General features: G+C 41.0%; 2 protein-coding genes across 4 annotated transcripts; both read right to left on the bottom strand.

Annotated features, from left to right (window-relative positions):
- Positions 1 to 4,309: 4,309 nt before the first annotated feature.
- On the bottom strand, positions 4,310 to 18,867 carry mlxip (MLX interacting protein). 3 transcript variants are annotated; one of them, XM_083905394.1, is made up of 17 exons: positions 18,368 to 18,867; positions 15,655 to 15,761; positions 15,207 to 15,469; positions 15,086 to 15,127; positions 14,540 to 14,711; positions 14,149 to 14,238; positions 13,861 to 13,952; positions 12,603 to 12,680; positions 12,110 to 12,458; positions 11,234 to 11,340; positions 10,961 to 11,072; positions 10,739 to 10,875; positions 10,232 to 10,339; positions 10,010 to 10,137; positions 9,802 to 9,925; positions 8,697 to 8,826; positions 4,310 to 6,952 (listed from the first exon to the last, which is right to left on the bottom strand). In XM_083905394.1, exons 1-17 carry the CDS (start codon positions 18,682 to 18,684, stop codon positions 6,846 to 6,848), a joined length of 2,463 nt encoding a protein of 820 aa, XP_083761520.1. In that variant the 5' UTR covers positions 18,685 to 18,867; the 3' UTR covers positions 4,310 to 6,845. The 3 variants fall into 3 exon arrangements, with proteins under 3 accessions (XP_083761520.1, XP_083761519.1, XP_083761518.1); XM_083905393.1 differs by having other exon boundaries at positions 12,110 to 12,680; positions 15,207 to 15,296; positions 15,384 to 15,469; XM_083905392.1 differs by having other exon boundaries at positions 12,110 to 12,680.
- Positions 18,868 to 19,860: 993 nt separating this feature from the next.
- Positions 19,861 to 26,683, bottom strand: cfap251 (cilia and flagella associated protein 251; the record flags this gene model as incomplete). Its single annotated transcript, XM_083905142.1, has 20 exons — positions 19,861 to 20,006; positions 20,077 to 20,175; positions 20,272 to 20,500; positions 20,573 to 20,716; positions 21,376 to 21,466; positions 21,546 to 21,709; positions 22,130 to 22,244; positions 22,314 to 22,498; positions 22,604 to 22,780; positions 23,274 to 23,425; positions 23,516 to 23,766; positions 23,859 to 24,035; positions 24,127 to 24,329; positions 24,868 to 24,909; positions 24,998 to 25,075; positions 25,176 to 25,256; positions 25,562 to 25,670; positions 25,750 to 25,859; positions 26,174 to 26,314; positions 26,438 to 26,683. 20 exons carry the CDS (start codon positions 26,681 to 26,683, stop codon positions 19,861 to 19,863), a joined length of 2,940 nt encoding a protein of 979 aa, XP_083761268.1.
- Positions 26,684 to 26,687: the final 4 nt, after the last annotated feature.

Here is a 26,687-nt window from a genome sequence, read left to right as displayed (position 1 = left end):
TTAAATGATGTGTCCTCACTCTGTGTGTGTCAGTCTGTTGACAGGATGAAATACTAATAAATTACAACTCCATTGCAATTTTTTGACCCTATTACAAAAAGAAATAAGAGAAAGAAATGAATAAAAATGTTTTAATCAAAAGGGGCCCATGCCTGTTCAGAGGGCAGAAAGACAAGTGCTTGAGCCCCACCTAGGGGCCAATATGTGCACATTCAATTAGACCAATTCGTTATGAATTAACTAACTAATTTTGGCCGTCCAAACCTCATGACCATAGCTGAGGGTTGGATGTAGATTGATCACTAAATCAAGAGCTTTGTCTTCAGGTTCCACTCCCTCTTCATCTGTGCTATACAAATAAAAATGTAATTGAATGTCTTTGACCTTGTCCCCAGGTCAGACTGATCTTTCACAACGATCGACCGACAGACGACGAGTTAAAGCCTCTCGAGGGGATAACTCTTCCCGTGGGAGACACCCTCGGAGAAATCGTGGCCTCGGTCTGCAACATCACTGGTTACCTTGACCACCTGCCAACAATCATCAGGAATCTGACCGCGCATCACCATCACCATCACCTCGTCCAAAACGTCACGGTGTTCATCAATCAGTTCAAAATGGCCATTAAGTCTTCAACCACTGATCATCAGCACGATGTCCGTGAATGTCCTGACAAGTATGTTCTGGAGACACCTAAAGACACCTTTGAGATGAAACTCATCGGCCTCAGGATGATCAACTCCACCGCAGAATGGCTGGAGGGTTTCCTCAAACGATCATCGCCTGACCTCTCATGAAATCATTTATTGACTTATTTATTTATTTATTGACTTATTTATTTATTTATTTATTTATCTGTATTTATTACCAGCTATTTATTTCATTTACGTTAAAAGATGTTTTTTTTTCACATTCCACATGTGTTGCGTTTGCAAAGAAAAATCGAATGACCAACAATAAAGCATTGACATCAAACACTGTGACCTGTGTGACCAGTAAGGCAAAAACACCTTTAGAGCATTATAGAGAGCAGACAAACCCAACAATTCACACACAATCAGCTGACCAACTGTTGTTGGAAGTGCCCAGGACCAGGCTAAAATCCAGGGGGGACCGAGCCTTCGCAGTAGCAGCCCCCAGACTCTGGAACTGCCTCCCCCTACACATCCGAGCAGCACAGTCCCTAAATATTTTTTAAATCCCAGCTAAAGACCCACTTTTTTTTCACTTGCCTACAATTAATGTTTCCTTTTTAAGTACAATCCAATTAGTGTCCCCTAGTTACCTTTCAATGTTCTATTTTTTTATGTATCATTTTAATTCAGTCATAGTATTTTAACCTTTTTCTTTTCTTTTCTTTCTTTTACTTGCATTAGGCCATTTTCCAATGTGCATTTGCACATAAGCACTTAAGCACTTTCTGTGAAGCACTTTGGTTGTGTGCGTTATAAATAAATTTGACTTTGACACAATGAGCACACACTAAGCATCAGTGGAGAGAAAATTAATCTCTGGCGGAAGCAGACTCAAAGATGTGCGGCCATCTGCCTCGACCGGTTGGGGTGAAAGGTAAAATTTGGGGGGCGACGAAGGAAGAAGAGAGAGACCAGGAGCGCAGAAAAAAAACATTTGGTAACGCTTTCTTTTACAGTCCCCTAATTACCAGGTATTTACCTGGTAAATTCATGGTAACACCAAAGTGTTACTAGGTAATTACCAAATGGTAATAAGAAAGTAAATACAGTGAAACTGTTGCCAAAATACTGGGCATTTACCTGGTAACTATATAGTTAATTATAGCGTGTTATTACTGCTGTTAATAAGAAGGTATGTACAGCTAAACTATGGCAAAACTATGGTAAATGTAAGTGTATTATTGGGTTATAAACTGGTAATAAGCAGGTACCTACAGTCCCCTAATTACTAGCTATTTACCCAAGGGGTAATCTAACAAACCTAACCCTAAAAATGTGTGTAATTACATGGAAACAAGCTTGGCTTTCTTTTACCGAGTACATTACCGTGCATTACCCAGTATTTTGGCAACGGTTTCACTGTATTTACTTATCTTATTACCCTTGGTAATTACCTAGCAACACTTTAGTGTTACCATGAATTTACCAGCTAAATACCAGGTAATTAGGGGACTGTAAAAGAAAGCGTTACCAAACATTTATATCACGTTATACGTTTAGACAAGACAGTTCTGAATCAGTAATGGCATGTTTACAGTACTACAATGTCATTTATACAAGCAGCTGCACAGGTTCATGTTAAAAGGCTCTAAAAAATCTGTTATTTTAAAAGAACAAATCTCATGGTGGCGCTAAGACGTTTGTGCCCACAATTCAATTCTTAGGGTCGAAACTTAACCACTTGCTCAGAAATGAGTTTCTGGGGGACTGAGGATCCTGATGAGGTCAGAGTTTGCCAGTTACTTATGCAACTAGGAAACAGATACGAACCCACCCACATATTATTACTAATATAGTTACAACTAAATTTCACGTTGGGCCAACATTTCATAATGGATTAAATCATCACGGCAGAGTGACGCAGCCTTTAGTCACACTTTGGTTAACGCAGATCTTTATCTCTAACAAATGCTAATAAAAGAGTAGTGGCTGAAAGGTGGATCAGAATAAGTCACACATCAGAGAACCTTCTGCTGACATGGATGTTCCCAGTGCTGGTAAGACAGAGTCACTGCAACTTGAACTTCTGCAGACAGAGATGCATGACACTCTGTGGAGGGGAGGGGGGGCTGCAGGTCATTGCTGTCTGTGTGTCTGTTTGTGTGTTTGTATGTATATCTAATCTCCTGTGATCACTTTAATGTCATTGATACAGTCCTCGTCTTCCTGCTCATTGCACAAGCTGCTGGTGGACCTGTTCGAAGGGACCTTGGGGACATGAATAAAAGTTCGATCCAGGAGGCCATACAGAAAGCTCTGCAACCTCTTGTAAGTCCACTGATACTTCCTTAAACTAAGAAAACAAAACAAAAAACAGGACGGAGGAATGCAAGCATTTTTATTGACGTGTATACGTTGAATTAATCATTAACAAAAGCACTTTTTTGGGGAGAAGTGCATGAAAATGTTGTGTTTACAGTCAGAGCAAGAGTTATTGGTGTTCACTACCGAGGAATGTTTGAAGTGCAACCACAAAAATTATAAGAGATATAGAATAACAGCCGGTGATTGAAAATCAAGTTTAGACACGGATGGGATTATAGTTTTTGAATGTGTTCCATGCGCTTGCTTATTTTCCAACATTTCTGATGAATTCAAACGAACAGCAGGGTCAGACACTTGATATGTTGTGCGACAGGTTTGTGGTAGAATTGAATCCTGTTTAAATGTACTGTATGACCACAAAGAGAGTCAACTATTTAGGATGGAGAATGACCCGCGTTAGTGTTTCTCTACTCTTGTAGCTGAGTGATTGAGGTGTATGGAAGCGTATTGCATTCACTTAAAAAAACTTTTTTCGGAAAATCCGAAATGTTACATACTATATCTTTAATTCTACGCTTTCCAGGTTGCTTGTGGTGCGGTCGCTCAATTAAAAAGTACAGTCACAAACAGCAGTTATATCCTTACGGGGAAAAATCGGAAAAAAAATATTACTCTGAAAAACAGAAAAAAAAATTACTCCGAGAAACAGAAAAAAAATATTCAGAAAAACAGGAAAAAAAAATATTAGTCATAAAAACAGAAAATAAAAATTATCAAAAAAACAAACCGAAAATTAATTACTCAGAAAAACAGGAGTTTTTGTTGTTGTTTTTCAAGTGAATGCGTTAGTGACACCTGAATGAAACTGAAATGTCTCACCTCTGTCGTGCAGAACACGGCGCAGTTCCCCGACGTCTCCTGCGCCTCCATGAACATCACTGAGCCCATCTCCATGTTTTCACACTGCCCGAAAAAGTTGGTGGAGCTGATCCAGGGGCTGAAGGATCCCCTGCTGAATATCAGCCAGAAAATTAAGATTGTGATGCAGCCGGCGAGCGTCCACGCACCGGCTCACAACTGCACCTTCCCCAGCTTTGAGCAGCAGTTGGACAAATATTTGTACATCAAGTGTCTGCTGCAGCACCTGAGCCAGTCGGTCAGCAATGAGTTTTGAATGATTTGAGTTTTGTCTTCCTATTTATCTATTTATTTATTTTATAAATCCTAACATGTGCTTTTTATTTAAGTAATATTTATTAAAAACAAAGTGATATTTATATTTAAAAAAATGTAAAATAATAATAAAAAACAACAAGGAGTCAAGTATTTCATATTCTTTGTCGCTTTTATTGTGACTCAGTTTTTTTTTTTTTTTAAAGGCATTCTGAAAAGTTGTTCAGGATCTATGAGGGAGGGGACACATAAGAAAATATTTCCACTCACTTTGACTCACAAATATTAAGAAACCTGGGGGAAAAACCCAATTAGCAATAACATACTGTCTGTAAACCATCCAGTACAAAAACCCCTCACAGCAACAGCAAAAAAAGAAGAAAAGAAATCCAACCAGGTAAGATTTCAAAATCGTCAGATGATTTTAAAAAAACAAACAAACAAACAAACCCACACACCTGCCCAGCTGCAGTGGAACATCGGGGCTTTTGTCATACAGCACAGTGAATAATGATCAAAAGCAATATCACTTTTCAAACATCATAGCTGCATTCAGAGGTGCATTTTATTTTCTGACAGTAGTATAAATATATCAGGTCAAATGAGCAGGAAACATTTAGTGTGCACTGTTGGTACAAGACGCTGGTCTCCACAATAAAAGAACGCAGAAACATCAAACTTCTCATTCGTCAAATTAGAAAACCACAACCACAAGGCACTTTCACATCCAGGCGGATCATGCTCTGCATTATTGTTTTTAACCCTTTGTCGTGCTTTGTCGAATACGTCGTCAGTAACACAGCAGATGAGAGTAAACAATGCTTTGCTATGGCAACGTTTCAACCTTTACTCTTGTGTCTGGTAGTGTGGTGACCAGTACCCCGACATGAAATGTGGGAAAAACCCTGACTCTGGATTTGTTGATAGCTGAATGGAAGGACCTGTTCAGACCTGGCATTAACATAATGTCCTCTGTGCACGTACTGTAGGTATAAGCGGTATAAGTACGATTGTTCACACCTGACATGAAAACTGAACTGAACCCCCCTCTCCTGAGGCTAACTCCGCCCAACCAACTCCTGTTTTTTTTTTTTTAAACGCCAACGAAGTGGGCTGAGAGCTGAGTGAGGGAGAGCGGGGAGATTTGCAGGGGGCGTGAGGTGTGATGTGCTCAATGAGAGGTTGAAGTGGCGGAGAAAGAAACAGGACAGCGATGGCGTTTCAAAAAAAAAAGGGGGAGGAGCCTGAGACGACTAAGACTAAGTCTGGACTATTTATTTTAAATCACAACATGTATCATCTCAATACTTTATAGTAAACTGTAATGATTTGCACCTGGATCAATGAATAACTAACACTACGATATACCCAGATACACTGTTTTACACCTGGGAAAAAAAGTCTTAGGGGGTTTAGTTACATTTGAAAATGTGTCCTAGATGCAAAATCATGTACTGTGATATACTCACACAACAGCCACAACGTATTAGCATCAGGGTGAACCAGTATGACACTTATTACCAGTATTGGATTCATCGGATATGGAAGATAAAAATGCATAAATTATATATACTGTATATGCTTCACTCTAAACAGACTGTAAAAATGTAAATATAACTCCACAGCAGCATTTAAGCCAAATCATATTGTCATCTAATTACCTACAATTTGTGACGCAGCTTGAAATGGCTGTAGGTGGTAAAAACATCAGTAAAAAAATGTGTTCTTAACAGCTCCATAGCTTAAAAGATGTAAAATAACCATATAGGGCTGATATCGTATCCGTATCGTACATAAAAAGCAAAAAAAAGCGCTAAGGACGGACGTTAATGCCAGGTCTGAACGGGGACGAAAACCAGTGACCCTGAGTGATCGACAACAACAAAAAAGACGACAGCTACAGCTACTGTGCATTCAGTTAAGCTCTCGTAACACTGTACATGTGAAAATAGTATATTTATAGTCTGTACTGCTATATATATATCACGTATGCTCCCTATGAGGGCTGTAGTATTGCTCCACTATGCTGTGAAAAACCCATGTACTCAAAAGTGACTGCTCTCCCTCCGTGATCTGCAGTTTAAAATCACCTGAAACGGGCAGAACAAGCGAAGCATGGGCGTAAAAAACCCACCAGACGTCCATTACCGTTATCTGGCGAGACAACAATCACCTGAGCAAATGAGAGACGACAATTAAGCTCTCATTGATTCAGTATTTACCGTACTGTGCTAGGTTTCAGGTGATCTGCATTATTTTGTGAAGCTTTTCTGGGAAACAAACTCAAACTATGCTACCAACTGTTCCTTAAAAACAACAACAAAAAACAACAACAACAACCCCATATTATAACACTTACTATACATCTGAGAACAGCTCAATATTTCCCTTTTTAATACAACGACGCTTTAACACACTGTAAAAGTCAAACGTCGAATTCAAAAAACACACTAATGTTCAAAAGGCAAACCACGTGTACCATCCACCCACAAAGTATTCAGAAGACCTTCACCGAAAAACAGTAGCTGCTGTCTTTTAAATATAAAATTATAAAAGTGACGTCAAAGGCACAACTGATTGTCTCAAGATGACAAATGTATGAGCGGTGTGGGCCTGTGGAAGACTTTAAGGTGAAGCAGTGATGTGCCAGCTGATAAAAAAAAAAAAAAAAAAAAAAACAGGTTTCCGGTGGACTTCAGGTCACCTCACCGACTACACATCTCCGTGTGTCACAGCCTGCATGGCTTCTTCTGGCAGCAGCGATGGATCGCTGAGAATGGACGTTGTTGTGCTCAGCTGGCGAAGAGTGCTCAGCACCACTGAAAAACAGTAAGTCACACATTTAATGACTGTAACCTGACGATAAAACACAGCATTTGTCTCTAAGCCAACTCTCTTTGTGGCATCTTTCTTTAAAGATACAAGAAAGAAATGTCCTTATTTTTGAAGGAAAAGCACTATTTTTTTTCAATGAATATAACATTAAATGAATCAGAAATACACTCTATACATCAGGGGTTCTCAAAGTTTTGATACCTGAGGGCCAATTTAGGAACCCACATTGGACTGAGGGCCGCCAAAGAAAAAAAAAAAAAAGGGAAACGAAAGAAAGAAAGAAATCCCATTTGTAATAATTTTAATGACCAGATTGCAGTTGTACAGTTTACACTTATTGGTCTGTATCCAGTAATGTCCAATAAACATTTAACAAGCTAAGTATCTTCTGGATTAAAACTATCAACTGTAATCCATTGCGGGAGGCCAGAAATGTCTCTGCGGGCCGCCATTGGCTCGCGGGCCGCACTTTGAGAACCAATGCTGTACATTGTTAATGTGGTAAACGACTATTCTAGCTGCAAACGTCTGTTTTTTTAATGGAATATGTACATAGGTGTATAGAGGCGCATTTCCAGTGTTCTAATGGTACACTGTGTGCGCTAATCGCGTTAGAAGGCTATTGGATGATTAGAATACCCTTGAAAACCCTTGTGCAATGATGTTAGCACAGCTGAAAACAGTTTTGCTGGTGCTCTGACCAAAGCAAAGTTTATTATTTTGAATGAAAATCACTATTTCTAATCTTGTCATACTTTAATGCCGAAATGTTACATACTATATCTTTAATTCTACGCTTTCCAGGTTGCTTGTGGTGCGGTAGCTCAATTAAAAAGTACAGTCACAAACAGCAGTTATATCCTTACGGAAAAACTGTTCTTGCATAATCCTGCGACAACGGATTATTAGGTCACTTTGTCGAAACCGTAACGAGCTGAAAAGGCGAAACCGTTTCGGTCACTGACGACATAAGTGGCTTATTCATACATCCAGCAGAGCAGGGCGTCGAAGGTGAAACGGGAATTTTTCTTTTCTACAGTCATATTTGTGGTATTAGGGAGGTCGTGGATTGTCGGTTTGTCGGAATGTTCGTGTCAAGTGGAAACTTGAAGGAAGACGCAGGACACGGCGTATTCCTGCAATAATGCCATAACCATTTTCTGTGTTTTTGTTTTTGAAATAAAGCTTTATTTCCCTGTATAATCCATACTTTTGGACCTAGTAATGATATTTATTGATAACATATCCTCTTTTTTTTTAAGCCATTAAATCCTATTTTTCAATACATATATTTAAATATTTAGCTTCATTATGGAGGTTCTTTGTGTTAAAGGCTATATTTACTCTGTAAACACCACACTCACTATCCTTGAGATAAGAAATAGCTAAAAAAAAATAGCTGCTGTCTGATACTGAAAGATATAAACCAATAACTTTTGGTGGTTGATAAAAAAATCTTTTTGATGTTACCTGACTTTTTCACCCTTCCACCATGTGTCAGACACAAGTGCATATTACTTTTCTCCTTGTGGGGGAGGAAACGGGAGACACACACTAACGGAAAGTGTAATCAGGTGTGAAAGTGACTTCGATCTCACACCACACGTGGGCTGCAAATAACCCACAACGGCTGATCCTTTCCACTGAGGCCATGCAGTTGTAAATGAGGTGGCCTACATGGCACACTCTGGTGTGTGTGTGTGCGCGAGTGTGGTGTCGTGTACTTACTCGGTCTGAGCACAGGAAGCGAACAGTGACGATCGAGCCATTCCAGCGTGGTCTGATACAGCTCGGCTCTGCTCGTCGTCGACACCATCCCGTTGAAAGACTCAAACAGAGGCTTGACAATGATGCTGAACTGGAACGAGTGTTCGTCAAGGATCAGTTAAGACTGCGGACTGAGACCAATTCAATTCATCTCATGCTCAGTTCACTGGTTTGCGCTTCCTGCGAAAATAGAACATTTTCTCGACAGTTGAATACTTCACGTTCACAGGGTGCAAAATTTGGCAACATTTATTGGTTGCATGTGGCAGCTAGAATATCCCTCACCTCACCCTTCCCTTTGAACAATGTAGTTTGAAAAAAAAACAGGAGGCTACACCTTGAAAAATTGCAACTGATACTTCCTAAGCAGGTCAGTTTGTGTCGCAAAGTATCGCTCCAAATTTTCTTACACTTTTACGAGGGCTACAGACATCATTGTCATCTGACTGTGCAACTTTATTTTTGCAGTCTGTGAAATATCTCCTCAAAACACCTGACACTTCTGTCAGAGGCCCTGAAAAAACCCCCCAAAAAAACATTGCTGCTGAATCACCAGTGACTGGAGCTCGATTCGTTGTCTTAGTTTCTCAGTGTGTAGCCAGAAACCACAAAAATGTTGGGAAACTACACTCAAATTCAAAATACCGAGGTCTTTTAGGTTTCGTTTTCTGACGTAACTGGCAACCCGTGGTTGCTCGGCAGCTGAGACTCTACTGACTGTAATGATTGGTAGACGGCGGTAGGCGGCGCCGCATGCCAAAACATGATTTGCAGTTTGCAAAATATTTATTTTAATGCAAATATTTTGGCTGTACTGTTGCTGTTGGTGAGTCCAGTATGTTATATGAACATTTGACATATTAGGAGGATTTTGTGGACAGTTGCTTTAGAATTATTACATTACAAAAAAATTGTATAGGCGACCCCAAACTTTTGAACGGTAGTGCAATTTGCAATAGTTATTGAAACCCTAGCAAGAAATATTTTTCATAGACTACACTACTAATACATCCGTTATAAACGGGCAGCAAAAAAACAGCGTGAGAGCTCTTTCACTGAAGGATACGATCCAGAACTTCCAGTTCTGAAGAGTTCGGCTCTTCACGTATTCATTAAACTTCTCTTGCATGTGGCTCAGGTGATTCCGCTTGACGGGCACTCCTGTCGCAGGCAGCTGTTCCTGACAAAAACTGTGACACGGGACATAAAACAAGTGAGGGTCATACGTTTAACACTGGGAGTGCGAAAAAGTAAATGATGTTTTGTTGGCGTACTTAATGGAGGCGTTGAGCTCCTCGATCTCCTCCCGCAGCCTCCTGACCTCCTCCTGCATCTGCTGCCGCTCCTGCTGGAGCTTCCCGATGTGGTCCACCGTCTTCTGCAGAGTGACCGCGTTGCTGATCTGAAACGCATCAAAACGTTTAGTTGAGCACAAAAGCAGTGATGTCCTGAATGGAACTCTGGAGGATGTTTGAAGAGGAAAAACACTGGTTTACATTTGACTGAGACTTCAGCGTGGGAACCAGACTGCAGAGGGTTTTAAAGCCGATGTTTATGTTCGATCGTCTCTTTTGCTCAGCAGATATATGCGTTGTCCTCCGGCTCTGTAACACAGGGAAAAATATGTTATAAGAGGAATATGTTTTATTTAAAGGGTAAAGTTCTGTATTTAATCTAATCTACTGATTGTATTTGGCCTCAATTACCCGATTGATGCTGCTATTGTACAGCTAGCTTTTGTAGTTTGTGGGGATGTTACTGTTAGGGGTTGAGTCCTAATTATCGAACAATGGTATTTAGCGTATCTGCGTTTTCTGTCCGTTGGTGGCCAGACAAATTAGTAAAAGACATATATTCTATAAGACAGGCGGGTATTCTACTATTATTTCCACCTACATGCCCTAAGAATATTTCCCACAATGTGGTAAATTAATATTTAAATAATACTGTTTACAAATTAGAGCCATTACAAAAGCAAAAAAAAAAAAGAAAAGTAAAGAAACCTGATTTTGTTCGTTCTTTATCGCAGATATGCTGCTGTTGCTGTTGCCGTTACTGCTGCTGCTGATGAGTGACTGAGGACTGGGAATTTGATCTAACACACACGACGTCCCTGGACCAGGTCCTGGCTGAGTGTGATCTGAAAACACACAAAAACACAATGTAAGATGTAGTGGCTTTGATGGAGGGATGATGTGCTTTTAGGGGGTGGAGTGAACGCTCACCAGCACTGGAGGAGGCTTTCTGGTTTTTGCGGCTGGAAGAATAGGACTTTTGTTTGGGGACAATCGGTTGCGGAGAGGTCTGCGTCTGGGATACAACGTGAAAACCTGTAGCCTGAGATTCATAAAATGAAAAGTGAAAGATGACACAAAGAACTACAACAATATTAAACATTCTTTTTTTTTTTACTTCCATCCCAGGTTTAAAGTTATTTTAATACTTAATATTTATAGAATCACAGTGGCAAAAGAATGAGAGCTAAAAAGTCAACATACCCTTCCCAGATGAGACGAAGCAATGACTATTCCAGTGTTAGGAACGACATCTGGTTTCAGAGGCGTCGGCGTAACAATTAAAGCCTTGGCAGAACCTGGGAACGGCGCTTAGGATGAACAATGGCAGAGAAACAGTACAGTGTTAGCTTTGTGCCCATTCAGACATGAATATGCATAAAGGAGTAATTGAAAAAAGTATTAGATTATTGACCTCCGCCAGGAGATATTATGTTTTCGCCGGAGTTTGTTTATTTGTCTGTCTGTTAGCAACATAACTCGAAAAGTCACGGAAGGACTTGGATAACATTTTTACAATTTGGGCATGATCCATAGATGCTATGACTATTTTTCTCGCTATTTTGTGGGGGCTGAGCTGCCTTGGCGGAGGTCTGTGGTCTCCGAGTGCTTTACTAGTTTTCATAATGGATTAATCTGTCAATTCTTTTCTCGATTAATCGTCTGGTCCATAAAATGTCAGAAAATGTTAAAAAAAAGCGTTGATCAGTGTTTGTCAAACCTGAAAATGAAGATGTTCTCGAACGTCTCATTTTGTCCACAAACCAAAATGATTCAGTTTTAATGATTTCTTTGTTATGTGGAGCAAAGAAACAAAGGAAATATTCACATTTAAGAAGCTAAAACAATCAAAAATCTTGTTTTAATAATAAAAAAGCTTCAAACCGATTATCAAAATAGTTGATGATTAATTTAGTAATTGATTAATAATCTAATAGTCTAATCTTTTCCTGTCATCATAGCAGTGTAAAAAAAGGAGCTGAATGAGTCGGATGATGACTGGAGCTCTATGGCCAGAAAATGCACAATATCTCAAAATGCAGAATTGATATCTCCATCTTGAGATGGGCAACAACAGACCTGTGAAGATGAGGTGGGAAGCGGGGAGGGTGTTGGCAGGAGCGATCCTTTGCACAGTGCGGGATTTGTTGGCACTGGATGGCTGAAAGGGGCGAGGTAGGGCAAAAGACTGAGGTTGCTGTGCAGGAGTGGCGGGTAATGGAGCCAGCGGCTGGAGTTGGGATGGCGGATGCTGCGTGGATATGGAAGCGTACTCTGACCCGTGGCAGACGGTGGTGCTTGCGCTGCTGGGCGTAACAACAGAGGAGGTGGTGTGTGTAATCACCGAGGATGCTACGGTCTCATCCAGCCCAGAGGTGGCGTCCAAAGGTGGAGGCACCAGTGTCGCAGCTGAGGCCAGATCCCGACCCTGCACCAGGTGATCATGTGATAATTGTCGAGAGACAGAAGAAACTGTTTGATCGCCAGGCACAACCTGACCAGGAAATAGTGGCATGTAGTTTTGAGCATAGGTACGAGCATCGCCGCTTCCATCACCACCTGCTTGACTGACCATGGGAGAGGGGAGGGGCAGGAGGCCGGGAGGGGGGATGTGGTTGGTGCTGAGCTGCATGGATGACATTAACTGGGCCTGGTAAGGGATAATTAAAAGGATAATAAAAAGGAAAGAGGGAGTAAAACACTTAAATATACCAAACAAATGCACATGCAAAACACACACATTTTATGTACTGTATATATACATTGATATATACAAGATATTTTCAAGTATACAAATCCCAGTGTTCTATTCACAACTTTCAGAAACTAATAAAAGTATCAATCATCAGTTTTTGAAGTAAAGTACAACATCAGTAAGTGATTAATAACGATCATCAGTGTACATATATATAAGCAACGCAGTACCGTCGTTGCTGCTGCAGACGGAGCTTGTCTTTTTTGAAAGAAAGCAGAAGCCAGAGAATGTAAGACACCACTGGGTTTAATGTTTAACGAGACGTAGCGCTGTAAAAATGTGTCATTACATGATCTATTGTGTAAAAACACCACTAAACCTTAAGCTTAACTAGTAACCAAAGAGGATTTAAGAGCCTTATAGCGACCTACATTGGCTTCTAGTGAATTGAATAATGAAATTCAAAACCATCTAACTTTGTTAACAACCTGGGATGAACAAGCTATTAAGATGTTGCCAAAACAAGACTTATATAAATAATCACAGTATAGTATTTAATATTGTTGACTGTCATCTGTAAATAGGATGCCATTCACTGATACAGACACAGCTGTTGATCTGTGTCTATGTACCCTGAAGAAAATCTATTAATTAAATAAACAGTCATTAAATTCATACATTTTAATGGCTAAACGTATACATATTCTAACATAGTGTGTCTAAAGGTGCAAAAGAGTATCAGCTATTGGCCAAATTAATATCTTAAACACCAATATCAGATGAAGACCTACGGTAAATCTGCACTCAAGGTACCAACGGAAAACATGATACGATTCTTTCACCAATACTTACATAATAATTATAATTTAAAAGCATTACAGAGAATTCTACATGGGGTTTCAGTACATGTTATGTTATGTGATTCTCCAGAGACTCAGCCATCTACAAAGAGAGGTGATCTATAAATCAAGTTTAGTCATATTATAGATTTTGGTTTAACTACATTAAGACAGAATGGTGGCGGCAGAAAGTGTGGTGTGTTGATTGTATTAAGTTGACAATCACACACTCTCATCGTGGTGGTAGTGGTGGTGTCGGTTGTGTGTCAGGGACCGTGCCATGGCTCGGTGTTTACCTGTGACTGAGAACTGCTGCTGGATAGAGGGGTAGATGTTGCAGTGGGGGAAACAGAGGGGAAGACGGGCTGACGGAGGCTGTGAAATAAGTCTGGAACAAGAGTCTCTATGTTAGCTGGAGGTAAGTAAAAAAAAAAATCACACTACTTTCTGTGTTAGGATTAGCAAACTGCTGCAGCAAAGTTACTAGAACTAGAAGATGTGCGCTTTTTGATTGCTTGTTGTCAGGTGTGCACTATTAGTGTGCGTGAAGGACTGCCGCAGCTATGAGCAGCGTCTATCGATACCTTGCAGTGGATCGAACGAGTCCATGAAGTCCAGATTGGGCTGTAGGGGAATCAGTCCTGGTTGGATCATGTCTGCGTTCCCTGCATGAGCTGAGATACAAACACAGAGGGTGGAAGAGCAGGTAGAAGAGAAGTCAGCATTTTGACAGCCAGATAAACCACTTATTAACACTTTTATATAGATACACATCTTCTTTCTGTTTAGTCTTAATATTGTCTTATAAGTGGCTTAATCGTGTCCAGTTACAGTTTATTATAAGGAAATTAACAAGGGTCTTAAAATAAAGCGTTTCCAAACTGTGTACTGTGCAGCTGTTATCAGGGCAGTAACAGATCAGGAATAGATAGATAATAGATAATGATAGAAATAGACAGCAGATGATTTTCTCACCAATCTCCCTCGGATTGGGCCACGCGATCGGCTGGTGCGAGGCCAACGTCGAGAACAGCGTATCTGAAATCTCCGACATCAGGACGTCCATGTCGAAGAGGCTTTCCAGCTCCATGGGCGCCGGCGTCTCCGCGTGCTTCCAAGGAGCGCGCCGCGCGACGGTCTCTTCATCCTGACAAAAGGGGACACGGAGCATGTCTGGAGAGACTTCCCCGAACAGCGACATCTGCTCCTCTTTTCCCTTTGAGAATTTTTTTAAAAATGCAACCAACAAACAAACAAACAAAAAAAGATAGATATGCAAAGACACATATATTCACACACAGACAAGAATCACACACACACACACAGATTGTACCCGTTAGTTACAAAGTCAATTAGTTGTAAGCAGTTAAACAGTCAAAGGTGCTTCAAAAATGTGCATGTGACTGGGTTAGCATGGGTTAATTACATTAGTATCAACAGCTGGCTAAACAGATGCCAATCTTAATGTGCACGTGGACACTAGCCTTTTTAACTGAGTGAGCATGACGTCGTTTTGCATACCTTAAGCAAGCTTGAGAGGTCGTCATCCTTGTGCTTATGCAACTATAAAACAGAGTCACATTAGATGCATATTTATTTATCATAAATCATTATAACAACTGAACAGTAAGGGGCTTTATACCCTTTTCTTGAAGTATGTTCTCCATTTGTGATATTCTCTTATTACAATTTCAATTCTTCTTTTCCAGTATTTCCCCTCTGAGACAAGGCCCTGCAAAGGAAGGAAGGATGGGCAAAAAGAAAGATGTGAAGTGGTATACGAAACGTCTAACACGTCATTTTTTCCCCCCATCTTTACCTCAGGAGGACGATGGACATCCAAGTCTGTACTTCCATCGAGGGGAGTCACAAAGTGACAGACGGGGTTCTTCCTCTTCTCCACATCTGCGGATAGAAGAAAACATCGATCAATCCCTGTTGCATCAAGTGTGCAAACTACAACCATAGCAGCCCCATGTCTTCATGCACGCTGAATCTACAGTAGCGTCACACTGTTTTATAAACCAATACAATGAATCTACTGTATATTCTGTGTATATGACATAAAAGTTACTTTGCTGAACTCTTACACTGCATATACCAAGCTCTCCAAATGGCATTGTTTAGGCGGATCTTGTCTCTCCAAAGCAGCTTCAGACCTTTGAAGTTCTTCCATTTGGGAGAAACCAACTTCCCACTGGAAAAAGGCAAGGAAAAATTCACAATGAAAGCACATGGAGAGAAGGAACATTTCAGGTAACAAAGGTGAGACCTTTTCCCACCTCAGACTCTCGGGAGAACAGGCCTCTATTCTCTCATTTGAGAATAAGTATGGGTCTGGAAATGGTGAAGTGAACTCCCAGGAGGTATGACAGACTGATGTAGAGCAAAATGCTACCTTACACAATTGGATAAACCAACAACCAATCAGACCAATGACCTGAATGAGGTCCACAAAAGTGCTTGTGGTTTTCTACACTCTTAGAAATAAAAGTGCTAAGTAGAACCATGTAAGGTTCTTCGGCTTGTCCTCAAAGGAGAACCCCCTTGTTCCACCAAGAACCCTTTTAAAACCCTTTATTTATTAAGGGTTCTCTGGATCAAAATGGTTCTTACTGGAACCCTCAGTGTTACTAAGAACCCTTGAAAAACCCTTTGTTCGGGAAAGGGTTTTTAAGAAGCAAATGGTTCCAGGTAGAACCTCAGCCCTTGTAGAAGGACCCTTTTGGAACCCTTATTTCTAAGAGTGTACACAGAAGTGACGGCTATCTCGTAATGGCAAACTAAACTACAGTAGCTGTAGATCTCCAGGTCATTAATGATGGTCATATGGCATGCCATTGGTCTCCTAAGATGAGATGAAAGAACAGCATTGTAACATAGGAGATGTATGGCATTACAGACTGCTTCCTCTATGTGGAGATGTTTCTTAGTTTTGACATAAATGGCTTCTTTTCCTGTTAGTTCACTTTCAAACCATCTGTCCTCTCTGAGCCGAGTCCTGATCTGTGGAATTGGAGTCCATGTGCTCCATTTAAGGGTTATTGCATTTCTCTAATGTACAGGTTTGGAGCGCTGCCCACATTTCACAGAGGTTACATTCCTGGGTTCCACCACAAAATTTATGAACTGAACAAGCCTCTTGGATGAAAGGCAAAGCATCCAGAGAATCTAGACAACCATGCAGTTATGCAGGTCGGTGAGTGACGAGTACACACCACAGTAATCACACAGTATTTACAATCTCTAAATTAAAGAAGAAGGCAGTCTTGCAACATGAAGGATGTTAAGTGCTGTAAGAAAAAAAAAAACATTACACCATGAACAACAGAACAGCACATGAGGAGAATTCATCAGTGTGAACTTGAATACTCTGTGAGACACAATGTGAAATGAATGATAACAGCACAGGGACTTTGCTGGACAGTCAGTTTCCGTATCAGTGAATATAAACAACAGGAAGGTCAATCGGGCAACAATGAACAGCTGCTTCATAACGTTGTGAAACACCATAAAGTCGATCTCTTAAAAAGAATACTGCTGGTATGAATCCAAAAGGTTTAGGGTCACAGCTTCCCTCTTTCCACGCTTCCTGTTCTGTCCTTCCTGTATTCTGCTTGTCCATGATTTCCCCCTGTATTGCACGCTTACTTTCTGTGTAGACTCAAACAGCCAGTTTTAAATAAGTAGGTACGAGGGAAGAGAAACTGCTCCCGTGCCTACTGTATTGAAAAAAACAGCCACTTCTCCTTTTAGGATAAATGACACCAGCACAACAGTAACAGTAGTGGTGCTTTCCTGGTCTATTATTAGTCATTCCAGTGAGTCCAAGTTGATACCATTTGTGCACTCAGGAGGGGAATCCTCTGAGCAACTGGCTCTGCATCAACAGTGAAGCAACGCTGTATGTCATGTCATAAAACTCTCTTCACTTCCACTTTGATTTAAGATTATGCAGATGATTTTTGTATCTCTTCTATAGGCTGCATTATGTTGTTAATTTAACATACTAATATTAGTTTTAATGTGAAGTAACTTGCAACTCTGTTCCTGGAGTCAAGAGAAGTTTATGTAGAGGTAATTCAACAAGGAAATAATACGACAAAGATCAATAGTCCTTGTCTTTTTAGATCGTTGTCTTTCACTGTGTTTAGTGTCAAGCACTGATATCTTGTCTTCATATTTCAGGCCAAAAGAAATTGCGTTTGCTTTCAGTTTCCATGTGTCAAACTAAAGTGGAAGTACACTGATCTAAATCACAAAGGTCAATCACATTTCCTTCCATGTCCCCTCTGTCGTTTTTGAAAGAAGCTTTGTTATTATGATTATTTAGTAAGTATTTACATGTATGATACATGGCTTACGGTCCAAAAAAAATTACATTAGGATTATTTTTGATCGATATTGCAATTGGGATATGATTCAAAATTGGAAAGACGGAACATTTTTTGCATCTTGACTGTAAACATGATCAACATGATTAGATTTGACATTCTTATCATATGGAGAGCATTTGGAGCCAATGACATTTCACCATTATGCTGTTTTGTTATATATAGAATTTTTCCACAGTGCTGGGATTTCTGAATTATTCTTGATCCACGTGACTCTGAATTTATTGTCAGTGGTCAAACAGGAAGTAACATGCAGAGAAGACTCGTGACTGTATATTGTGTCCCTTGTGGGACTTTCACTGATGTGTGGACAGCTCAGAGGGTGAAAAGCTCCAGTGGATATGAATGTTGTTTCCTGAGGGTCCAGCTGGATATGTGTGTGTGTGTGTGTGTGTGTGTGATCGCTCACCTGTAGGCCAGAGTCATGCACTCGAAGAGTTTGGTGAGCGAAGCGTCGATGGAGAACTGTGACATGCTCGCTTTGCCGAAATGATACGTCTGACAGGTCTGCTTGTTGACCGTGTCAAAGTCGTAGCCTTTCTTCGGCGGGTGCTCGCAGTGCGGCGTGGACACCATGAAGTGTCCACTGTGGATGATCTGAGGCGTCCGCCCGTCCAGCCTCCTCAGTCCCAGGTGAGTCTCCTCCGAGTCCGAGTCATCGTCCTGCCTGAAGCTCGGCGGCGGGCGACGGTACTTTTGCCGTGATAACATCTCCGTAGTTGTCATATCGTTAACTCACTCGCCAGACAAATAGCTAACGTTAGCCAACGAGCTAGGACAATAAAGCCCTCCCGTTCATGGGGTTTGGAATCCGCCGCGGCCGATTCGTTACATACAGTCTGCCAGCTTCGTGGAGTCCCACCCTAGTCCACTCATTTTAAAGTCGGCCGTTGATATTTCGTAGTTGAAGTGAACATGTTGTTGACGTAGTTCACAGTCGCAGCTACCAGCTGACTGTTCCTCAGTCTGTGGTCCGAAGGAGGAAGTTCCTGTGTAGAGGCGTCTGTGATTGGTCAGAGTCAGAGCCCCGCCCCCCAAAACACAAAGCCTCCCACTAAACAATGATAGAAATTATTTAGGAAAACTTTATTGTTGTAATACGTAATAACAGACGGAATTCTGACTTTTTTTTAATGATGATTCTTTGATTTATTTATTTTTTAATTGTGTTTCCCCCCCCCCAAAAAAATCACATGTTGCCCTAATCCTCATTTCAGGAAAAACAAGCTTTTCTATATATAAATCAGGAGAATGCAATATGCTGTCATACCCATGTCTATGGTTTCAACAACAAAACTTGTTGAATGGCAACACTGAAAAAAAAAACAGAGAATACAGAGAAACTGCAGAGAAACTGCATTATTCCATATCCAAAACAATTCAGCGTCCTGTTGTTCATCCTGTATCTAAAGTGTTTTTCACACAAAACACACACCACTGGATCTGAGGAAAATGCATCCTTTCTGGTGTCTTACAACTGTTGTGTCTCTGTGACAGTGATTGCACACACAAACTATCGGGTAAACAAATGCCTGTCTGTTTTATGATTATTTCAGGGGCAACTCAGTAGGTTTGTCAATTCAGTTCAACTGCTCAATTATAACTTTTAGAACAGATATGCAGTCACTCAGTTGAGCAAGTGTCCCAACTGATCATTCACTGACCTTAGATCAGTGTGCAGGAATGAGTTACATCTAATGGTGAGACTGAAGAATGAAACAAACAAGGTGCTTATTTTAATTTTATTAGATCATACAAACATTACATGTAGTGTATCACAAAGCTGTGCATCTATCTAACTTAATCTTGTTTTTTTTTACATAAAAAATACCTACAATACATATGTATTGGAGAATGTTACAGAAAGAAAACATTAGGCACACATCTTATAGACAGTTGTCATCACTTCACTGAAGGGGACGGACTGCCACTGGGATCTGCTGTGGACGGGAAACCCAGGATATGACCCGTAAATGTCTCCACTGATATCTCACATGGGATCACGGACTCCAAAGTACGTTCTAAATCTCCACCTTCGCACACAGACACACACATCAAAACCAGTTTCTGAGCAGTATTGTGAACATTTGAGCATGCTTTTATTTCAATTTTACATACCATCGGGTGTATGTTCTTCCCCTTCTTCTTCCTCTTCGTTGTGACCTTCTAAAAGTGTTGCAAAACACCCTGCCACCTCCTCCTCTGTCATGTGTTCTCCTGTCAAAGACATCAATCAAAATAATGACTGAGGAAGCTTTTTTTCACAGCTGAAACCAAACAAACACTCTTAAGACTGAGGAGGCAGCAGTGTACCTCGGTCCTGCAGGAGTTCCAGCAGCTCGTGTCTCTGCAGAACTGGCCGTCCTGCGCCGTCATGTTTACCAAGGACGTGGAAATCTTGAGCAAGCTCGTCCCTGGAGATGCCGAAGGCTGGCCGATGGTTGACATACAGCTTAATGAACTCCTCGAGGTCAACGGCGGTCACGTACTTTCCGGTTTCAGCGTACTGACTGAACTTGACCTCGTTTTGCAAGTCTTCTATCTGGTGAAAATGAAATAGGAATCTTCAGATCTGAGGTGTAAAGCTACACACATATTATCACGTCTATCGTACCTCTTGCTCTGTCGGGAAGTAAGCCAGTGCTCTCATTAGAGAAGGAACCTCTGACAGGGGGATTTTGGTGGATACTTGACGCTTCTCCATTGAGTCTGTGCCTTGATGACGGATTTGGCAGAAAAAGAAAAAGTCCTTAATGTCCTAAGAATAGAAACAGTAAGAACTTTTGTTTAAAAGGCTTTAAGAAATGACTTATATGCTTATAGCTGGAGGAGTAATCAAAGTCAGAGGCCTTAGCTTTGTATATAGTGCACATACTGTATGTAAAAATACATCTGACTGACTGCAGGACGTACCAAATCAACTCAATGCTCTACCATCACACTGACTGCTGAATTATAATGTGCAATTTAATACTATTGGCCTGTGGTATAGTATTTTCTGGGTGAGATCAGCAGGAGAATCTCTGGAGGATCCAGGCAAAGGTGGTGACCCCTGGCTTGAGCTTGCAGGAAGCAGGTAAACTTTCACTCGCTGTGGATCCTCTGGAGTCTCTCCTGCTGTGTTCTCACAAACTCACATGGACATTAACTGGAGATTATGTTAGGAAAAGTGTAAGAAAAAGTAGAGGCAAAGGAAAGAGAGGAAGAAGGTAGTAATGCAACATTAGAAATGTTAATTGCCATAAAACGAAAATGGACAATCTCAGAATCATCTCTGGAGTGACCTCTGCAGGTTTGGACAATCTCAAGGTTTGAGTGCATTTCTGAAAACAGCACAAACTAAATGTTGTTTATTAGGTAATCAAGGAAGATATCAGAGCACTCATAGAGAGTCACAGAGAACAAAGCAAATGTCACCTTGTAGAAAGTGCCATCTCCACCTCCCTCTAAAACAGTGTAAAATGGTACCAGGCCCTCTCCTCCCAGCGATGCCGCAGTCTCCAGGGCACTGCAGTCACAACAACGAAACGTTATCCGATTTTCATTGCATTTCAAATGATTTTCACATTGATTCTATTGTAGCTCACTTTAGACTAATCTCCCACGAGAGGACAGTGCAATCAGACCCTCCTGCAGTGAAAACATATCGGCCGTCGCAGGAGCACGCCAAAGCGGACACTCCTGTTGGATGGCAAATTAAAGCGGTGGACTTGTAGGGGTTTCCGTCTAGAGGCAACATCTGGAGACCCACCTGTGAGGAATAGAACGCACACTCTTAGTGGTAAACATGAGGTTTTCTTTTTACAAAACAGATGAATTAAACAAATACACAAGAAAATACACATTTTAGATAAATATAAAGAGGAAGATCAGCAGTTTAATACGAGGCGGTAATGGAAATGGTTGTATTTAAAGCCATAAATATTCTTGTGTTGTACTGAGAACATGAAGAACACTGTATAAAGTATTGTGTAAATATTTGGTGATGGGATAAAGTAGTTGATAAACTTGTTGTTGAGTTGTGTGTCATGGGAATGGAGTAGGAACATATCAGTTTATACTTCTGCCTACTCCTTCTCAAATATATGACGAGAAGGAAATGTCTATGTATATTTTAAAAACATGCTGGATAAAAAGAATAATAAATGATTTAAAATATTGCAGTACTGACCGTGTCATCTGTGATATATGCCAGGTAATATGAGTTTGTCTCAGGTTCTGCAGATTTGGGAAGAACCATCACTTGCTTGATGGGGGAGCCGTATGTTGGGCCGAGGAGAGTCTTTCTGTGTTTGTACATATGACATTACTTTGCAGAACAGATACAGAATATACGGAAGACAGAAGATGCAGACCTGCACATCTTGGTCGTGCTGTTAAAAAGCTTCATCTTATATTGGTCTGAGGCAGTGAGAATGAACTGCTCCGTCGTCAGCGGAGGATACCACGTCATGCACTTTGGCACGGCACTCTGCTCAATGCGCTCTGAGCTTGAGACGACAAGGTGGTTTACATCACTTTTTTCCAAGTCGTACTCCACCTATTCACACAAGCACAGAGAGGTTTTTTTTTGTTTTTTTTTAAAACACCAAAGTCATTAACAGTCCTACAGTTTTTTTCTTTTTTTTTTACAAAGCAGACTAACCAGGCGCCGGTCCATTCCCAGCGATAACAATCTGGGTTGGGTGCTGTCCAGGTGAACCCCAAAAAGAAGGTCTGTGATGGGCTTATAATGGGAGCGGTATCTGCCCAGATATGTCCAGTGAGGTAAAGAGTCTTCATTTGTCTGCAAGCGGAATACTGTCACTGCTTTTCCAGCGTCCTACAACAGTCAACAGGAGAATAAAACCTAAGAAAAATATTATACATTTGCAATCTATATTTACATGGGTATGGGACATAAAGAAGGATGATTTTCAACTTTTTAATATGGCAAGTATCAACTGTGAAGTATTTTCATGACGATGGTAGCCTATATTCTTACCACTCAGCTATTATCTGATGTTTCCCTGTAATATTATCTCCTTGTTACCATTGCCATTACCAAGCTAGAAATATCATTATGGGTCAGCTGTGGATCAGTGTTTGAGTGGGTCATCTTGCAGCTCCACTACATGCTCATGTGTCCCCTGGGCGAGACACAGCAACTGGTGCTAAATGGGTATGATGATGAGTGAATGAAAAAACATTGCACATGTACTGAATGAATGACTTTTAACACAGACCATAATATGACCTCCTTTTTACAAAATGATCACCATCATGGTACTATGTTGTTACTCCAGTGTAAAAACATAAGAAAGGACTTTTCTCACCGCAGTCGCAAGATACTTTGAGTCGGACGAGAAAGTGATGTGAAGGATGCTGTCGTTGGTGTAATGGAAACATTCCTTGGGATCGTTCTGCAAAGTGCGGGGGTTCAGTATGTGAACAGAGCCACTGCCGAAGCCAACTGCCAGGTATAATCCTGTTCAGCGACAAAACAGAGTGTGCTGCTTCATATCGGAGAATGGAATGAAAGGGAAACAAGAAGACAAATCCCAGCATACTGGCTCACCTTGAGGGTCATAGGTCACACACTGAATCTGCTTCTCTGTCTCAAAGAGCCTTTTGCACATCATTGCGTTCTTGTTGTAATCCCATACTTTTAAAACGCCTGTATGACTGCCCATGACCACAGCTGGCTGTTTGGGGTGGCAGGCGACTGCGTGAAGAGGGTCACTGTCCTCACGCAGCAGGATCTGAGAGACGCCTTTCTGTGCATTCACATGGACGACCGTAGACCCGGCTGTGGACACGACAAAGTTTCTGCAGAGGAAAGAAAGAAAACAAACAAACTGTATACCATTTTTCAATTAATTATTATGAGGGGGGTTTCCTTTTTTCACTTTACTATGCACCTGAATATGAACGGTTTGGTTTCCAGAGTGCAGTCCTCCAGATGTCCTTCTGTGCACTCTTTGGAGAAGGAAATGGAAACGATCGGATCCAGGTTGAATTTACTGTACCACGTGAGGAGGAGGAATTCTTCGTTATAGAACTTGATATGCCCTCGAGTGTCACCAGTTACGAAACAGCTGTGATATGAAAAGGCACAAAGAGATTACAGACCGATAAATAAATAAATCAAAGAAGCCATTGGCGGTAAATATTTCTGGACCTGAGTACCTGTCACTAACGGTGAGAACAGTGATCGGATCCTTCTGAAGTGGAACGAGCTTGATTCGGTCTTGAGGGAGACACCGGTTTGCAGCGAAGTCTTCCATCACATTCCACACAACAAGGCCACCTGCTGTAGTGGCTCTGACAACCCGAGGCTCTTTCCAGTGAAACACAGACTGACTGTGGAACTTGCCGACCATGTCGACAGTCTGTGAAAGATCAGGGGACGTCTGTTTTCAGACATGAGGTCCGGTCTCTCTGTGCTCTACACAAACTCGAGCTCAAAAGCATTTTAGGGCTCCCGATGAACCTGAAAACTGATTTTCCTCAAGTCCTTTCTCTGTCTACGGACTCTGCAACAAACAGAGGACTCCTCTACTCCCCCCTTTTCCAAAGAGCCTCAAGGAACCTCAGTGACCTTCACCCTTCACATACCAGAAAGGATGAAAACACTTTCTCTCCACTCCCCCACACTCTCTTGTCATTTCCACCTTGGTTTATGCATTAATGTTTATTTCTTTATTTACTTAACCTATATTTATGCTGGAAATATCCATTGGGATTAATAGTCTATTTACATAAAAACATAAAAAGGCAGGGGTATTACATAGTCATGGGTATTATGTGAATTTTCTGCAAATAAACCTGCCTCAATGTTACACACTGGACCTTTAATTAGAGATTATACTGGGGATCTTAATTATATCTCAAAATACTCATGCAACGCATTCTGACAGTAGTCTTTACCTTTGGAAGTTTCAGGGGAACATATTGCAGACTTCCCTGCGCCTGAAATGCAGCATGTGATTAAGTCAATAAATATAAAGACAACAGTTGTTTTGTGTATTTTAACAAATGAGAAAAAAGTTGCACTCACCCTGCTGAAAAATAACACCTGGCTTTCACTGCTGGTGAGCAGCTGAGTGCTGTCGTTTGGATTAAAAATGATGCTCTCCTGAAAAAAAAGAGAAGAAGAAAATCATCCAACATTTAAATATTTGGTCCTCTGAACATCTTATTTATGGAGTTAGGTGGTCATTTAATTTAAGACTTACTTGAAAGCCATGTGTAGGATTGAGTTCAGTAAACCACAGAGGCCTTTCTGTTTCATTTGTCCAATCCCAAATACACACACGCTGTAATCAGATATACTTTGTTAATCAGGGAGTACATTTATTCTTTCATACGGTCAAATCATCTAAGCTGCTTAGATTAACAGTTTATATGCTATACATGTTTAATACAAATTGTACTACATTCCTAAGCCTAAGAAAAGATGATATAATCATAACGATGCTTAGTGCTTTCACTCAAAATGGTACCAAAGTCTTGAAAAAAGCATTACAACAACAAAGTCGTAGAGTGAGTCTCATGCACTCCATTGTTTGCATTTCGTGTGTTTACTTGACTGTGTCCATTCCCGTCCTGCTGTCCCACTCACTTGAACGTCTTCAGCTCCAAGTGTTACCAGATATTTAGCCTCTCTTGAGAATGCCACGGCCAAGACGCCCGCGTCAGTGTGGCACTCGAACAACTTATGCACAGGAATGCTGTAACGATTTGCATGCGCTTGGTTACCGTAAGAGCAAAGGTCGATACTCTTAAAGAATGGAGAATCAAGTGCTATACCCAGAGTAGGAGTCCCATATGATCACCATGCTTTTTGGGCCCTGGTCTGCAGTCGCAACCCAGCGTCTGTCTTCACTCACACACATGCATGAGATGGGGCTGCAGTGACCCTGGAAACATTTCAGTGAAATGTGGTTCTGTGAACACCGATCAGTTCAAAAAATGGCCATCAAGCAACAAGAAAAAGAAGCAAATGTGTTCTTAAGGTATTGTAGACTTGAGCAGGTGTAGATTTTAGTAAAGTTTATTTAGTTTCCTGGGTGCTTCTTGATGAAATGAATAAGATTAATGGCAATATTTGATCCCACAGTCTTGCATGTTGATCAGAGTTGTGTTTAAATGTTTTGTGGGGCCTCAGAAGACTTTTGTGGGAATGGCTGCTCCAACATAATTACAATTAATAACCTGCATGTTTATCACTTACCTGAAGTAAGTGCTGGGATTGTGATGTGTGATTATATATGATCCCAATGTGTGCACCAGCATAGAAAACCACCAGCTGATCGTGGTCTTGCAGACTGAACACAGAAAGAGCAGAGTTCATCCCAAACACCCTCTCAAGTGACTGGATAGAGAGAGAGAAAAGATTATGGTTACCTTCTTTTATCGTGGAGAACATTTTCATGACACTTTCGTGACTGCTCAGTGCAGGGAACCAGGATTAATGAGAAAGAAGACATATTCTTACAAGCGCCTGTGTTCTTGAGTGACTCGTGGTATTTGGGAAAAGTGTATCTCTGGTCGCAGTGTAGACCTGAGACGCCTGAGCCATGTTTAGTGTCTCTGTATCCTCTCCCCTGTCTCCTGTACTCTCTTCAGCTTCATCACTCCTCTTCCATCCATCGTCTTCACGAGGACAGTCCTGCATTTGTTGCTTTTCCACCTTGCACTCTGTGAATGGCTCGTGTTCCTCCTCAGCATCCACATCTGACATGATG

This window comes from Microchirus variegatus, assembly GCF_963457635.1.
Source record: "Microchirus variegatus genome assembly, chromosome: 18".
NCBI lineage: Eukaryota > Metazoa > Chordata > Actinopteri > Pleuronectiformes > Soleidae > Microchirus > Microchirus variegatus.
The sequence above is the reverse complement of the archived record's forward strand: the minus strand, read 5'-3'. Positions and strand labels throughout refer to the sequence as shown.